At 39.8% G+C, this 17,649-nt stretch overlaps 1 protein-coding gene across 22 annotated transcripts in view; it reads right to left on the bottom strand.

Annotated features, from left to right (window-relative positions):
• Nucleotides 1-17,649, bottom strand: part of cadpsa (Ca2+-dependent activator protein for secretion a) — a 123,629-nt gene that overhangs the window by 49,892 nt on the left and 56,088 nt on the right. For 10 of the 22 annotated variants that reach the window (XM_044023615.1, XM_044023619.1, XM_044023623.1 and 7 more), the window contains exons 9-15: nt 15,519-15,585; nt 9,479-9,587; nt 9,133-9,345; nt 8,082-8,093; nt 4,252-4,388; nt 3,539-3,726; nt 3,069-3,239 (exon numbers count right to left, since the gene is read on the bottom strand). In XM_044023615.1, the coding sequence (XP_043879550.1) occupies nt 3,069-3,239; nt 3,539-3,726; nt 4,252-4,388; nt 8,082-8,093; nt 9,133-9,345; nt 9,479-9,587; nt 15,519-15,585 (897 nt within the window). The remainder of the gene's footprint in view (nt 1-3,068; nt 3,240-3,538; nt 3,727-4,251; nt 4,389-8,081; nt 8,094-9,132; nt 9,346-9,478; nt 9,588-15,518; nt 15,586-17,649) is intronic. The other 12 variants (XM_044023628.1, XM_044023633.1, XM_044023629.1 and 9 more) reach the window with 3 other exon arrangements.

The following is a 17,649-nucleotide window of genomic DNA, read 5'->3' as shown; positions in this document are numbered from 1 at the left end:
ATGCAAAATAATGTTTCAATTTTGAATAATATTGCAGTGCACTCAATCACAGGCTGAGGAAATCTGGGGTGTCCACACTATATTACAGACCTGCACACACAAGTGCTACTGAATAACCTTCACACATAGTCCTATCTGTCAAATGTACTATATTCAATCAAAGAAGCATTAATTACACATATTTATATTGTATATGGTGAAGACAGCAAATCAAGAGGCATTATTACATGACATTCTCCTAATTATTTCATTTCACAGATTGAAATTACAGTAGGTTTGTGCCAGATCAGATGTTTTTTTTTTAGCATAAATTTGTGCTGTGGCTGGATCAGGGTGGAGAGTGAGCAGATTGCATGTGACAGAAAAGGAGCTGGAGTGGTCGCCATGACAGCGTGATAAGAAGCAGGAGACACGACACTCTCACACAGACTGTTATGGTTAAGATTAGGGATAATGCTTTGTTTAGATGGTCCAGATGAATGGTAGTCAATGCGGGGCTTTTAGAAAAAATAGCTGACAAACTTGTGTGTGTTGATATCCAGTGCATGAGTGCTGTGTTAGGTACAAGTTTGGTAACAATAATCTCACCCAGACGTTCATCACTTTTCCCGGACTACTGAACACACACTGTATGCTGCCACCTGTGGGCCTACGCTCATGGAAGTCATGCTGAGTTTTTGACTCTGTTGACAGGTTGGTTGATTACAATGGGATGGTCCTAATGCTGCAGAAGCTGGGAAAGAGGCATTTTTACAACTGGGTATTCTTTGTATTTAGTGAAATGAAGAAAAATGATTAGGAATGAGTTTTTGATCCCAGTGACCAGTGTTTGTTGAATGATAATCAGTGGCGTTAGCTCATACATTTACACTCTTTTTTTTCTATTAGTTGTTCCTTTCGTTTGGTGGCTGGTTCCTGCATGTATTAGAAATAAATTTGAAAATACTGTATGCAGTCCCAACACCACCACATTAAAGAAATATTGTTGTTGCAAAAATTCACAGTAGAAAGCCACCTCACCTTTCACATTGTGAGAGAAAATGCAATCAGAAAATTTCACACTAATTAAGTCCCGCAGGGCACTGTCCTTTTTTTTCCTGCTTTTTTCTTTGGCAGCTTCCTCATGTTTGCTTGACCAGATAACCTCACAGCTCCAATGACGACAACTAGCAAATGAGCCATCATTGATGGGCAAATGGCAAGTCTGTAACACTTCCACATCTCCATATCAATGGAGCAGACATCTTCATTAAGGTTGTGAGGTAGAGTAGAATATAACATGAAATCTAAACTGAAAAATAATAAAATGACTACTTTGTACACAAAATCAAACACAGTACTGTTAAAGTAATTGGTTGATTAATCTGTTAACTTAACCAAAAAATACATCATTATTGGTTGCATTAGTTTCAGTGGTGACTGTTTAACTGTGGCTTAACAAAACAAAACAAATTAACTCAGACTGTTGAGAATTGAGAAAATTATTCACAATAATAAAAAGAAAATGAAAGATAACTGATTACATTTCAGAATCTGCAAGGTTTTTTTTCGGTGCCATCATGAGATTGCATGTGCGCTGGAGAACAACTGAGAGAATAATGGCAAAGGATCACCATCAGGAGTGGAACTGAAAGCAACACATGCTCAATGTGTAAATGCACACACTTTGAATATGCTAATTAAATAATTAAGTATAGATCATTCTTTTAAAGTGTAGATACTGGACATGAGTTAAATCCTGACCCTGTCACGGGCGACTGGTCAACTGAGCCCAGCTCGGTCCACCAATATCTCCAGGCCAGTTGGCTATTAGGAGAGGGGAGAGAGGGTTTGAGGTGTGGCCAAACACACCAGTGTCGGTAGCAGAGACATCCAGCCCATCACACATGACAACCTGTCAACCTGTCAACCATGCCTCTACCTGCAGGCACACTGGCTGGACTGACTGAGCAGGTCTCTGTTTGATGTCTGTTCATGTGGATGTGTATGTGTAGGGCACTTTTGTTTATTATTATTATTGATGTGAATTTACATGGCAATGTAATACAGATAATAAACTGTGCTGAACACAGCAGTTGCGCCAGTGAACAACATATGGACGTCAGAATGGAAACAACACTACACACAAACACGGGCAGAGGACAATGGATGAGAAGAACAAGGTCCAACACATGCACCCTGCCAGTCATCAGATACCCCTGCTGGAATAATAGGATGGCCAAAATCAAGGATATAAGCCACAGACGTCAAGACAAGGAAGCTCCTCAAATTGTACAGAGGTTTTCAACCAAAATCCAGCATCTTGAGTCAAGGACTAGTGAGTGTCAGAGCCATTGTCCAGGATTAAATGAGAAGTACATCATGAACATGCCCCCCTTTAAAGATGAACTGCCTAGTGAAAACCTCAGACAAAAAAAAAGTGTATGAACCATCAGAGAGGGAAAAGCCCCTACATAGCTTGTACCCTTAGCCTGGAAGTCCTATGGTCAGATTGGAAAGACATCTCCTTTGAGAATGACAAAGATCTTGTGGGACTTCCAGATCTGGACTGACAAAGTGGTGACTGCCGAACCCATCTGACCTTGTACTAGTCGACAAATAACAGAAGAAGTCAGTGGTGATAGATGTAGCAATCCAAAGCAATACTAACAAGAAGAAAAAACATGAGAAGCTCAGGAAATACCAAGGACTGAGAGAAGAGCTAGAAAAGATTACGGAGGTTAAAGACATACTGTTACCCACTAACTGGGAGAGTGGTTCCAGCAGATTCCAGGTACAACATCTGAGATCACTGTCAAGAAGGAAATGCTAAGATACTGTGCAGGATCCTTGCACTCAAAGGCCTCTGGTAAAGGACCCAAGATTGAGGAGCACACACCATCCCCAGTAACCAAGGATGGATATTTACTGATATGAACTGTTCTACAGACAGTCCCAAGTTCAGTCCCATAGTGAAGGGTTTGGTTTTTCTAGATGCTCGAGGTTTGTGATACAAAACTGACCGACTCTGACTGAATCATCATATTATCTGGATATACATGAATGAGGATCAGCAGGATCAGACTTACCTCCTGGATCCTGAGAAAATTGGGGACCAGAAGTCCTTTTTCTTCATGAACTCAATGATTTTGAGTTCTCTCTTAGCAGTTTGGGCTGGGAGTTCAGGGACACAAGGGAAAAGGGCCTGTTCGAGTTCGGCCTGCGATACTGGCCAATTTAGCAACTCAAACACACGCTGACTAGATGTGGATGTATGGAAGTACAGGGTTTAGCCAACAGTGGGCAAAAGGTTATTTATGGGAAAGTGAAGGGGAAAAAAGGTTACAATAAGACAAGGAAAAAAGAACAAAAGAAAGTTAAAGTGAGCATGCAAACAACATGCAATAAAAAAGCATGCAAAATGAAACAACTTTAATCTGATTGAAAAGTGTGGCGGCATATATTGCATCACATCTGTTCCCATACAGTATACAGTATGATGACTGACCCGTCATTGTCGCATACAAAGACAGTTTGCACACGGCAGTTTGATTTGTACCTGTTTCCATGGACATGAGAGGCACAGAAGGCAAAGCTGTAATGCAGAAGGGTAGGGTCGATCATGGCTCCGTTCTCCGCCCTCTCCAGCAGATCACTCAGGTAGCATAGATGGCGATGGCAGCCTCGAACGCCATAGCGAGCGCAGTACTCATCCAAGACGAACACCTGACCAGGGCTGAACCAACCCTGCGGGGCATCACAGAAGAGCACTGCCATGTTAGTGTCCTAAAGTACAGGTTGACTGAGTTTTTCTATGGCTAATGTTGATCTTGAGAAATCAGTACAGCTGATGGCCAATATAGGTGTGTTTCCACTGAGTGGCCTGGTTCAATTTGGTACAGTATGGTATGTATTTTTTGTGTGTGTTTCCAGTAGAAATGGTACCAAAATAACAAGCCCCAAACATTCCATCCTTTGGAACACTTCCCTTGGGGTACCAGAGTGAAATGGTACAGTACGGTCAAGGCGGAACTATACTGGTGGAGCATAGTCCACACCCTGCCGATCACGTAGAGGTATTGTTCAATCTAAATGCAAACCTGACCCAAGGCTTTACCATTCCAAACCATACTGAGCCGAACCATACCATGATGAAAGCACAGCCTATTTTTTATGTCCAATATGTTTAGCCAATTTTCTTTCTCCCCATCAGGAGGGGATCACAGGCAGTTTGACAGTTGCACAGATATACAGTATACAGTATTTTCTCACCAGGCAGGAGTAGGAGTCGTTGAGCCTGTGGTCCAGGGTGAGTCGCTGTACAAGCTCAAAGAGCGAGGCGTGGTCAAAGTTACAGGGGTTGGCTGAAATAAACTCATCCATGCCGTGCTTCTGGGCCCGATCAGCATCTAAACACACCCATTTACCAGTCCAACGAGGACACAGACAGGAAGAATGATGCATATGTCAAATGTCATGACATTTCACACACGTGTTATTAAAACAATGATCTCAAAGTATTAGTTATTAGTTATTCAGTCGGGTTTATAACAAATTACTCCATTATGATCCCTTCATGCTGGTTGCCAGGAATGACTCAAGGTCAGACAAGGACAGACAAGAGCTTTCAGGAAGTGATTGTGATTCCAGCTTTTTACTTTTCAAAAAAAAATCCCTGAAAACATTACATTTGTACAAACAAACTTGGTGGATGGTGAATCCAGGGTCAGTAGCATTTGCATTCATACAGCACATGCATTTATAGTGCTCTTTCTATCACACCACTGTACCCAGTAACAATTTAGGTTTAAGTGTCTTGAGGACATATCAGCATGTAGACTAGAGGAGCCAGCGATCAAGCCCCCAACCTTCCCTTCCCACTGAACCATATCCGCTTATTCTATGTCCAAATACAGGCTACTGGTGTCAATTTACAGAAGGAAACTAAAGTTCAAAGCTCAAAACTACTATTCTCCTCTTATTGGCCAGTGGTCTCTTGGTGTAACATACAACAATAACTGTTTGATCAATTTTGGCCCATTACGTAAAAAACAACACAGTGTCCTGTCACTCAGCACAAACATGGGACAGATGAGAATTAAGAGTATACAGAGCTACACAGGAATCAAGAGATTTGTCAGCAGTCGTCCTCTTCACTGCCCAGTGAGGGCACCCCAGCTGTCAATCAACAACCAAACCAAAGCCCGAGATGCTGGGAGCTGATTGTGTCCCCTCAACAAGTCCCCTCCACCCCGAAAAAAAATCTAAAAAGGTGACATTGTGGTGCCCCTATGGTCTGTGGCTGGTGCCCTGTCAGGTCTCTTTGATGTGAGTGGGCAGGAGTGGAGGCGGGAGGACTGGACAGTAACATGCTGTGACATTAGTCACCCCAGTCCGTCTGGGCAGAGGCAGGACTGACCTGACAGTGATTGATGGCTGCTATTCATTTATAGATCCAGAGGAATAGGAACCAGGAGGCAGTGGACACACTGCTGGTCCTGGGTTTTATGGTCAAAACCTACTGGGGCTATGGCGCACATGCGTTAAGGTTTATTGTGGACTGACCAGGAGACACTCTGAGCTGTCTGTCAGTACACTTCTGAGGGTTGTCATAAGTGTTCTCAATACTTAACCTCTCTCTTTCTCTGACACACTACCTTTTCCTCTTTTTGCCATGAGGATAACGTTTTTATATAACTATACTGGGTTTCAAGGTCCGCAGGGTAAAATTTAGGAGGGTTTATTGGCAAAAATATAATATACCTACTACCGATAATTATTTGTATAAGTCTATAATGGCTTTAAATGCTTTACAAATGTTTTTTCATAGCCTTAGTATAAGCCATCTGTATATACTTTAGGCAAGGGTCTTGCTATGGAGGCTACCTCTTGTTCCTTCTTGTTTCTTCAGCAGCCTGAATAGACAAACCAGCCGCAGCGTACATTTTGTGTTTTGCAGTGAAAGCCTAGAACGCAGAAGAGTTGTCCTCCACTTGTTAAAATTAGCAGTCCCACCATTAGATGTCAATGATTCTTACTAACCTTTAACCTGTGCTTAAATCATGTTGTTGTGAATTGAAGTGTTACTGGGGCGAGCAACTCAAGCATTAGTCAATAAGTAATGTATGTTCAGCTACAGTATATGAAGGCAATGCTACAGTGTTGTTCATTAGTTGTGTGTTCAGAAGTACCAGTTGCCAGATACAGTTCACTTTTTTTTGGAGGTTTTGAATTTTCAAGTTTTGCAATTAAGCTTCAAAATCTGTAAGAAAAAATAAATGTGATCACTTTTAAAAGGCAGTCAGTCAGGCACAGGGGCACATAATGGAGCATTGGCACTGAGGCAGAAAGAAATCAAAGCAAACATGTTGATTAGAAAGGGATTAGAGCGTTCTGGTGAATTTGAATTAATGTTCTGAAATTAAATTGGTCCAAGGTGTTCTTAGGTTTGGGAATAGCTGCTGTATAAGAATTAAATAAAAACATGTTTCATGATTTACATTTATATTATGTATTTATATAAAAAAAATGGGATGGGTAAAACTGAAAAATTAAATACAGCATAATGTCACTCAACCTACGGTATGTTTATTAACATGTTGCAAAGCACTACATGTCAAAACAACATCAACTCTTTACATTTTAATGGGGTCTATTTTGATGTGGGTCGTTGAGTGTGTGGGTGGGTGGGTGTATAGGTGTGGGGGGTGGCATGATGTTATATTTTTCAGTGCGCTGATCCAGGTGTGAACCGCCGAGTAGTTATTTGGTAACATTGACTGATTGCTGCCTGATTTAATTGTGCAGCAACCACACTGTATTATTCATGACCTGGCACTTTTAACTTGGTAATTACCAGCTGCTGGGACTCAGTGGGATTGCCGTGGTTGTGTCAAAAACAGCTCACTCAGAAAATTCACTTACACTAATGCATTTATTTATTAGGCGTTTTGATCGGCATGTATTTGTTGCTTACTGTATTGTACACTTTCTGTTTAGCAGATAGCTTGTTTCTTACATTTTTGGCTTTAAGTATCACTGAGACATAATTCAGTCATCTGTTAATCCAGGTGGAGTGACAGATGAATGCAGCTGAATCCAGCTGTTTCTTTTTCTTCTTTTTTTTGTCAGACAATCATGTATCCACACTTGGTGGTAATAACAAAAAAAAAAGTGGTAATGACATGTTTGAGCACAACAGGTAATTTCTTTTGAGCGGACAATAAATCTGTTTTTTTCTACTAGTGCATATACTAGAGTGTATATTATTATTTTAATTGTCATAAATTAAATTATAATAATTTGAATCCCAGGGCTTTGCTTTATAACCCTTGATTACATCAGTTATTTATGCAGTTACAGAAACTACAATTACAAAACTTTAGTCACTGTCCAAACTTTAGAATCACTATATATACAACATTAACGCATTAAACAGGTTGTATAACTGATTCTAAGGACTGTACTTTCATTTATAAACTACATGTGACACTTATACAAATGAGTACAGCACTCAGGGCTGTTTTAATAGACTTTGGAGATCCATAGTTACGGGGTTTCTTACCATGGTTCCCTCAAAGTATACAATATACCGTACAAATTCACATATAAGTCATTATGTTAGAAACAAATATTCTGGCCTTATGATTTCTCTGTTGAACAAATGTAACACCACTGCCCTAAAGCCTATACCATGCTTTTTAGACTTTTTTTTTGACTGGGGTCATACATCCTTTTTTGAAACCAGTGGAGTCGCCCCCTGATGGCAATTCAAAAGAAGAGAGGTTTTAGGCATTGGCTTCCCTTTCCAGATCCTAGTAATATGATTATATTATACAGTATGTGAATCTTGATTTTGCTGTATCATGTGCGTTTGACACATAGCAAATATGCAGACAAAAGCACAGCCAAAGCAAATAATATAAATGTAAGCAGTATAATATAAGAAATGTAAGAAAATCATAAGGACATTCGTGAAAATAAGCTTCCGTAGTGACATACTCTGTCCTCTTAGAGCAATAGCACACAGAAAGTTATAAAATGAGAAGGAGTGACAGACAACAAAGGGGGGGAAGAGAAAGAAAGTGGAGGAAAGCACTTACCCTTTAATCCAGCTACAAGATAGCAGGGTCAGGGTTTAGAAGAAGAAGAAGACGAAGAAGAAGAAGAGGAGGAAAAAAAAGGAAGAAGGAACAAATAGAGAAACATAAAGACACACAGCAAAGCCACCAACACTTTAACACTACAGCAGTTCTACAACAAAGAGCAAAGCAGCACATAGAGTAACAGTCGAAAACATATATAACCAGGAGGAAGACTAACGACATAATTGGCTGATATGTAAGAAAATATGAGGACAACTGCACAGTAGGAGACCGAGTGAGACACTGAGCACAACAAACTGTGACTGATGAACGGAAAAACCTGTAATTATTTTTATTCTGTTAATATTTCAGTGTGAAGAGATACTATTATAGAAGTGGATATTCTTAGGCTTCAAGAAGACTGATATAATAACCCAACATTAATTTGGGCTGTAATAAACAAGAATGTCTTACACTAAAGTCAAAGTGATAATTCCATTTTCTTTTAATATAAAGCACTGACACATCAGTACTGACTTCCCGGAGCACTGAGAACCAGTTTGACACACGGACACTCACTAACTGACAAGATGGCTGTCAACAGGGACATGAGGAAAAATGGATTTTGTTCACTTAAAGCGGCACAATGTAAGATTCCAACTTTGAAATAATGTCAACTTAAACAGGGTGAATGGCACTACTGTCAGATCCTGAGCAGATCTGCATCACCTGCATTGGCACTATGGAACTTAAGATAAAGCTAAGACAAAGCGGCAAACATTCTCAGGATATTTTACACCTAAGTAGCCTTAGATTGTATTAGGTTAGCTTTTTTGTTCAGTGGCCAAAATAATTTTTTCTCAGCAAGAGAAACTGTGATTCAATGATGGCAGCGGATTTTGCAAAGTCTGTGCTGAAAATATGTCAGTACTTTATTTAACCACAATTTCAAAAACCTGAACATCCCATTTGTGCCAGGACAGAGGCCTCAATGTCAAGGTCAGGCTATATCCTATTTGGGGGGGAAATCATCTATTTGGTGTAAAAAGTACCAGCGATGAAAACTTACAGAACTGAGATATGGGTGCATCAAGCTGTGGTGCCGTGCCTCCCCTCGAGTTGAGTTTCTGGACCTGGGTGGGAGGAACTGGCTTGTGTGACTGGCCAGTGGCTCGGTACATGGCCTGCACCCAGAGAATCCGGTCCTGCTCATCATCGCTGGCAAAGATCACAGTGTCGCCCTCTTTCACAGCGTTAAAGAACGTCCGACCACCGTCCAAACCTGAGAGATGGACATAGAAAGGTTTTCGGTGTTAACAGGACCCCAGATCACGTCAAAATAAACTATAGAGACCGTCTGTGTTAACTGTGGAAACTGTTCTTCACGATACTGCAACGTGAAGTGCTACTGTTACCTGGCTGAGGGTCAGTGTAGTCCACAGTGTAACCGTCCAGCTGGAGAAGCTCCACAGGCTCAGCCTTCTTCTCTCTGTAGCTGCACATGGCAAAGGTGTACTGACTCACCTGCACCAATCATATCGAGAAGAAAGGATGATTCATCATCTGAACATATAACATATTCTGTTAGGTCAGCTATCAACTATACCACCAAATGCTGCCTAACCAAAAATGTAACAATATATTGTAATATCATCCACATGTGAAGGTTAATCTTTTCAACCTTGCTCCAAGATCCATCCAGGCAGGAAGATGATTCCAGAGCTGCCACTAAGTCTCCAAAGAGCAAACCAAACATCATCAACGTAAGAGACACCTGGAATTTTAGCATGACTTACAGACAACATGTGAAACTACCACATGATCAATGAATAGGCATTCTAAAACTCAAGGAAGTTGTGGTCCGTTATAAATTCACAATCTCTTCTGCTGTTGAAAGCAGATGCTTTGTTTTTCATTTCTGTTGGAGCTTAGAACACAAGTTCTAGTTGTGTTAATGAAAAACCGTATTAATCCATTTTGGCTGGGGTTCTCACAATGCCTCCTGTGGCGGTAAGAGGTAGTTGCTCTGTTGCTAACTGTAGCCTGTCTGCTGCCACTGTAGCTGCCAGTCATACCAGCCTGTCACCACACATCACCAGCCCTGGCCAATCAGACGCTGTCACCACCTCCACCGCTGCAAGTGGCAGCTCTCACTTTAGCTGCAGCTGCATCCTCTATGTGTGTGTGTGTGTGTGTTGGATTTCCCTCCATGTGTGTGACAAATGAGATTCCTGACGACAGCACTGATGAGACCTGAGGCCACGAATGAGAGATGGAGGGAACTGCACCAACTCTCGTACAGCTTCCTGGCCTCCAGGACACCACTAAGGCAAATCAGAGTCTAAACTACCAAACCCCCACTGCTCCACCCAACAACCCACTCACCCGCACCCCAAACCACCAGCCTCCTTTCCTCCCAGTGTCTCTGTCTCTCAGTTTCAGCTGTCAGTCAGCAGAAAGAAAAGATGGAGAGACAGTGAGAGAGTGAGAGAGCGAGAGAGAGAGAGAGGATCGCTGCAGTCATTTATGTTCACATCATTAAAGGAAAAATATAGATATGAATACTGGAGATGATTTGCTTGTTGTGGCGTTTGTGTTCACAAACAAACTTCAGAGCAAAAACTTACGATATGAACCGTGATGTGGGGTCAACTGGTGCATATATACCTGTATGTACTGTATGCAACAGCACATACATTTCTACATTAACATGTCTTTAATAAACTTTTCTTGCTTATATTACTGTAAAGTCATTAAAAATGCAACACCTTTACAAACATTTCATTGGAAGTTGACTGAAATGAACTGAAGTGAATTTAACGTAAATCCAATGAATTCAAAGAAGTTTAATTCCATTGAATTTATGTGATGTAAATCCAGCTGAATTGTATGTGACCACATTGTGGACCCCCAACCTCTGCTGTCTCCTTTATTCCTCTTTTTCCTGTCCGATCAAATGATTTGTTTTACTCAAAATTCCTCAAAACTCTTCTCCGATCACATACCCTGGTATATACAGTAGATCATTGCTGATGTACCACCAGAGGAGGCTTGCGTACCACTAGTGGTACAAAGTAAAAGGAGATAATAAGGCTGCCTTTGCAGCAGTCGCATCTACTCACAATGTGCACATGTTTTAATGCAAGTTGTCCTTAAATTGTACATTTTTTAAATTATGACCTGTCAGTGTTCAGTGTCATTTTTACATTCTACAGAGTTGGAAAGTGCCTGTAACCTAAACTCTGCTGCTCCAACAGCATCAATGATCACAAATGGTGAAGAGCAGCAGCAGCTCCAAGCTTCCCTCAGTCCAATGGTTTATACTCACTGTGCAACATTTACGACCTTTGTATGTTTTTAACTAAACAAATCTACTTGGTACAATTTTTATGCAATATCTAATACCTAGATACATATATCTAATGTACTGTTTGTTTTCTTCCTGGGGTATTTTGAGGTACTTTGTTATTTGGTAATTATGCTTCTTTGGTAAATGTGTTGTGCCAGATGAGCTCTGTTGTGTTTTCTCTACTTGAGAATGTTGCTGCCAGGCAACATTCACAAAAAAACCAATCCTAGCTGACCTGCACAGACTACCTGTGAGTTGTAGAGTAAAGATTTAAAAGGTCTGGCTCCAGTCTATGTTTGTGACCGTTTGTGATCCTCCAGCAGGGCCCGACTGAGTGCTCCCCAAAAACCAGGCTTGTCACTGAAGGTGACAGAGCTGTTGCTGTAAAGACTCCTTGGCTGAGGAACTCCCTGCCTGAAGATCTGAGACAAGCAAACGCAGCATCACCTTTTAAATCTCCATCACATCATATGTGAATTGTGTTTATTCATTTAACTTATCTTATATGTTAATGTTTTGGCTGTACATTGTGTATTACCATGCTTTAAGTTTTACTCACATTTATGTAAATCACCTTATAATACTGTTTTATAAATGAAGTCATTATAATTATAATTATTATTAGCATAATGTTGGGTCATCAATTGAATTTGTAATTTATATTCTTGATAGTTTATGCTTGACGGCAGCACATTTTTCTATTACTCATCTTTCATACTCACTCACACGCTGCTGGCACAGGAGCAATGTGGGGTTAAGTGTCTTGCCCAAGGACATGTCGGCATGTAGGCACGCGTAGCCAGGAATCAAACCCCCAACCACTCATATGTTACACTCACATAGGTAAGACTTCATTTATTCAAATATGGCAGTATTGAAGCTGTGTTTAAAATTTCAAAATAATAGTCAAAGCAAGAAATAATTTACTTCCAAACAAAATAAAGACATTTTGTTCAGAGAGACAAGGGGGATACCATCTGAGAGGGAAACTATCTATCTATCTATCTATCATGTTACAATCTCCATTTATAATGTACCTCTAGGAGGAGACACATCTGCATGTAAAAGACTCAGAACTTCATTAACTAATTTGACTAATGAACACTCAATGTGTCCATTAGGACCTTAACAGCTGTTATGAAGCATCATCAGGTGATTTCAGCAACTACTGACCCAGTCAATTTGTTTGATTTTCAACTTCATGAAAACAAATGAAAGGAAACACAGCAGCGAGCACATTAGCACGTACAAGTGTTGAAGCGTGTCATCCCGACAGGTGAAATTAAAGACACGCTGACTGTAGATGAACATTTGCACAAATGGAACCAATGGGAAAAGTTTAAAAAATAAAATATTTATATGACAGTATAGTTTTGGGGAAAGGATGTGATACATGATTTTAAAGGTGTTTCATTTTCACGTGTAAACATGAAATGGTGTCATTCAGTGCCCCCGTCCTGTGGTATCAGCGCAGGATCACTGGATCCTTTCCAACAAAAAATTAAAAAGTTAGAAAATTTTCTTCACATTCATTGACTTGAAAAGAAATCAAATTATCAACATTTGTTAACGCCTGCTTCTTGATTAGCACTGCAAACGTTTTATACTTCTTGTAAAACAAATTATGTTGTAGGTCTGGTGTTCTTTAGGTGCAACGTATTGGACAGATTTACATTAGTTAAGAAAGAAGAGGACATTATTATTAGGGGTTCAATAACTGGACATTTACACAAACAAAGACAGCATATTATACAGCTCGACACTCGTCACTACTACAGGAGGAGTCAATTTGAGGAAATTAGTTGCAGCATATCACACAGCAGGGATTCCCAAACTTCATTTACAATATCCAAAATAACAAGGGAAGGGGCTCACGACCCTCAGTCTTCCTTAAATGTGACAAAATGCTTCTTGTGTTTCTATAAAATGACTTAGTCATCTTTTACATTACATTACATTACATGTCATTTAGCAGACGCTTTTATCCAAAGCGACTTACAATGGAATTGAGTACAGTCAGCGAGGGGTGGAATCAAACTTGCGACCATGATGTTTTTCGCACATAGGGTACTGGCCTTAACCACTGAGCCACTCCACCCCCAATAAGACGACTTAGTCATCTTATTTTGGATAGCACTATACAAAAGGGTGTGACTTTATAATAAGATCTCCAGTTCCATAGCAGACATCTTGATAGCCTGAGTCACAGAAAAGCACAGGTGTAAATAATCAAATTAATACTGGCTGAGTTCCATTCCATTTAGCTGCCACAGTCTCCGAGTGCCTGCTATTTCACTGTCACACTGCCCTGACTAACATGAACTGAACAGAGCCGCCATTAACGTGATGAGTAACACTCGTGCTCTTCCTGCTAAAACAGAGTCATAGTGTCTGCTGTGAACAAGATCGAAAACTTGATGGAAATGTAGCATTTATGTCTGTGTGATATATTCATTCAGACTGATGAAGGAGCCACGCTGAGCTGCTGAGGAGAGTAGGATCACTTTCACTGGTTCAAAGCTAACGTCGACACATTGCTGGTGTGCACGAAAAGGGTATGTGATTATAGCTGCACCATAAAAAAAGAATACTATATATATGTATTTATATATATATATATATGTATTTATATATATATATATATATATATATATATATATATACATATATATATATACATATACATATACATATATATATATATATATATATATATGAAATAATTTAACTGAATTTATTGCCTGTGAATTATACTTTCTTGAGCTCTATATTTTTCAATATTTCTTTTTAAATTGCTGGTACAATTTGTCATTTATGTTGTGTTTTTATGTAGAGACAGAGGCAGTTTTCCACATTGAGGACAATAAAATATGACATAATTGCTGAACCATTACACAACAACATCAGTCTATGGAGTCTGTCTGACTCACACAAACTTAATGAATGTTTTCAATTCATTTGAGGGAAGCAGATTATGAATAAACAAACAAAATGCCAACAGTGAGCACTTACTCACCAGACTTTACATGAACTGAACAGAACAGACAGTGGGCGAAGAAAAAAAAAAAAGGCACTGCAATGCAACATCTCTGAAATGGCAACAAAAAGTGCATGTGCACTCAGACGCAAAAAGCAATGACCAGAGAGTGAGTGTGCCGCTCCAAACACACACACACGCAAACACATGCATGCGCACACAGTCTATTGACCAATATTTGTCACTTGCTATATATTTAGCTGGGAGCAAACGGGAGGCTTCAGTTTGGCAGCACACAGGCTTTTCTAGCTGCGAGTGTTAGACCGGCTAGTGTTCACTCGACTTTGTCAATCCCCTGTCAACTTGTAGCTCTGAGACATATCCTCAGCAACACACAGGAGACAGGCCTCCCCCACCCCCACACACACACACACACACACACACACACACAAACACACACCCTACTCCCACAAACCCCCACTGCCAACTTCCTAATGTAGAGCCACCAGGAAATGGCTGCTTACACCACCCCGTCCACAAATATACGCACTAACAAACACACACATATACACCTCTCCCCACCCCCAACTCCTGACAAAAGCCTGCTTGGCCTCTCCATCATTCCTCCTCTGACAGTCAAGAGAAGACAGCTTGGCTGCATCTCCCTTTCTAACCGTGCAACACAACATGTGGCCAGTGAAGATGTTTGCCCGTGCAGCAGAGCTCACACTGACGGCTGCTCGGTGGTTCTCTGCTGGGTGTGATGTGGTGATGGAGCTCGCTGTGCATTCACTTCAGTCGGAGTTTGGGAGATTTGTGAAAAGTGAGCACAGATTAAGATGATGTGACTGTTTTTCCAGACACACACTATACACTGATGATTAATAGCAAGCTCAACCAGATCAGACTTCAGAGGTTGTCAAAACATTGGAAGAATGTGTTGATAAATTATTTGATTAGAAAGTGTTTCATTAAAAAAAAGAAAGAACACTTATTTATTATTATTCATTGTACTCTAAAGCCTTTTGTAAAAAGGTTTGTTGGGGGGTTTGCTTATGTTTTATCACATCTGTAACTCATCTAATCCAGGAAGTACCAGTGTAAACACAACTTTATCATGTGTGCTTACCTGAACCAGCACAAAGAATCTTTTCTTCCATCTTTTCCACACATTTTTGCCAATGGCCCAAAGATACCTGCGGATAATTGAAAGAAGAAGATTCAGTTGGACAAAAGAAACGCTTACAGATTTCTCTTTGTGACCTTTGTGCAGCTGTTCTGGACTGGATTGAATGTTTTTCATCGCCGCTATGAGAGTCAGGTCTGATGAGCAAGGCTCCATCCAAACATTTATGTAATGATATTGTTGGGCCTCTACTGACATCTGCTGGTTAAATTCCATTTCTGCAGCCAGTCACATCACATTAAACACCCCTCACAATTACGGAATATCTGACTGTTTGTTTTGTTGGAGCTGAAAGATTTTCCTAAGGGCATTTACAGATCAGACAGATAGTGGAATGGTGACAAAAACACATCATACTATGCCTTTTCCAGTGTTCCTATACCTGAACTTCCTCCTCGTTCATTCACATACTCTGCACAGTGCATAATTAACTTAATTGATTGAATATTATTTGAAAAGGGTGCACTCCTTTGTATGTCAAACATTTTAGTACAAGCATGTCTCTCTGGACCACAGTGATGTTTTTATGGTCAGTCACAATAGATATTAATGAACCCATTTCCAACCATGGTTTGCAAATATACCCATTATCTTTGCAGATAAAAAAGGATAAAAGGTGACAATGAAACATCAGAAATCCTCCGCAGAGTTGGGACAACCTGCCATTGAAGGGTCCTATTTTTTATTTTATTCCTACTGTCAAACTAGCGTTCATAATCTCCCTCTATTAATAACGGGCAGCAGTCGCTATCAGTGGCAACAGCAGGCAGTGAGTCACTACAACTTGCCATTGTAGTAATGGTTGCTCCACTAGATGGCAGAACACACAAATAATATTTTCACAAATTACAAAACATAATACATTACCTCATTAACCTCTGCCATAATGGTTGATTAATTGTGGCTGAATTCATTCCAAGTATATTTTACTCAATTTGAAGATGTAAAATGATGCTTCAGTTGGTGTTTGCCTTATTTCTCTTTGGGATTAAAGGAAAAAAAGGACACTGTGCATGTTAATGTTTACACAGTATTTTCCCAATCCTTGCTTACAGAAGAGTTTTACAACTTCCATTTTGTTGAGAGTGAAATGATAGACAATGATAAGAAGCTACTGTAGTTCTCACCCAATTCTTTGGTTTGAAGCAGACAGTCTTAAAGTAGCTTTTAACATTATTGTTGTTATTATTATTATTATCATATCACTACAGCAAACATCTTTAAAATGTAATGTTATAGACTATACTGTCGCAATAAAAATCTAAGCTGCTGAAAACTTGCACAATAGTAATCTGTGCCGTTTACTTCTTTCAGGATACTTCTTTCCTAGTTACACTATTTTGACATCCTTACGAATTATTTATGTTAAAACTCTGTTTTTAAACTATCATTCTTATTTGTAAAAATGATTCACTGATTCAAAAGTATTTAGTATTTATTCCTTCCATTACGTAAACTTAAACAAACTCAAAACAGTTATTCAGTCCAAATATAATATAATAAACCATTATACATGGGTCAGAGCAGTTGGTGTGACCTTTTTTGATTGGCAAAAAACACACTACAATCCCAAAGGTATAATAGAAAATGAGAAATAAGAATGATAGTTTAAAAACAGAGTCAAAAAACTATATGCTTCTCCACCTGATTGAGCAACAACCAGAGCTCCCATTAATCTGAGGTATATCACCTTTGCCTAATGGAGAGCACGTCCCCCTGATAAGTGGTGGGAGGTTTCAAAAACAACACAAATGGCACTTACAGGGATTTTTCTAAGAGTTTTTCTTGTGCTTCACAATGACAACAAAGTGCTTGAATACTGAACCTGAAAGTCATAAAGAATGTGGGGTCAAGATGTCCTCTTGACTCCACAAGGCAAAGTATTATCTTTCACCAAAGACAAGAAAACCTGATGTAGAAGTCTTTTTAACCAATCCACAGTTCGGCATTGTTAGGTTTGATTCTTGTGTTGGACGTATAGTATCGAATCAACTCGCTTGGAACCTTGCAAGAGCAGATACTAAAAAAGTACGTGGTACTATCGCTAATGGAAAATCAAAAAAAACTGAAATAC

Source organism: Solea senegalensis, linkage group LG4, assembly GCF_019176455.1.
Source record: "Solea senegalensis isolate Sse05_10M linkage group LG4, IFAPA_SoseM_1, whole genome shotgun sequence".
Taxonomy (NCBI): Eukaryota; Metazoa; Chordata; class Actinopteri; order Pleuronectiformes; family Soleidae; genus Solea; species Solea senegalensis.
Note: the sequence above shows the minus strand (reverse complement) of the source record. Positions and strands in the feature narration are given on the sequence as shown.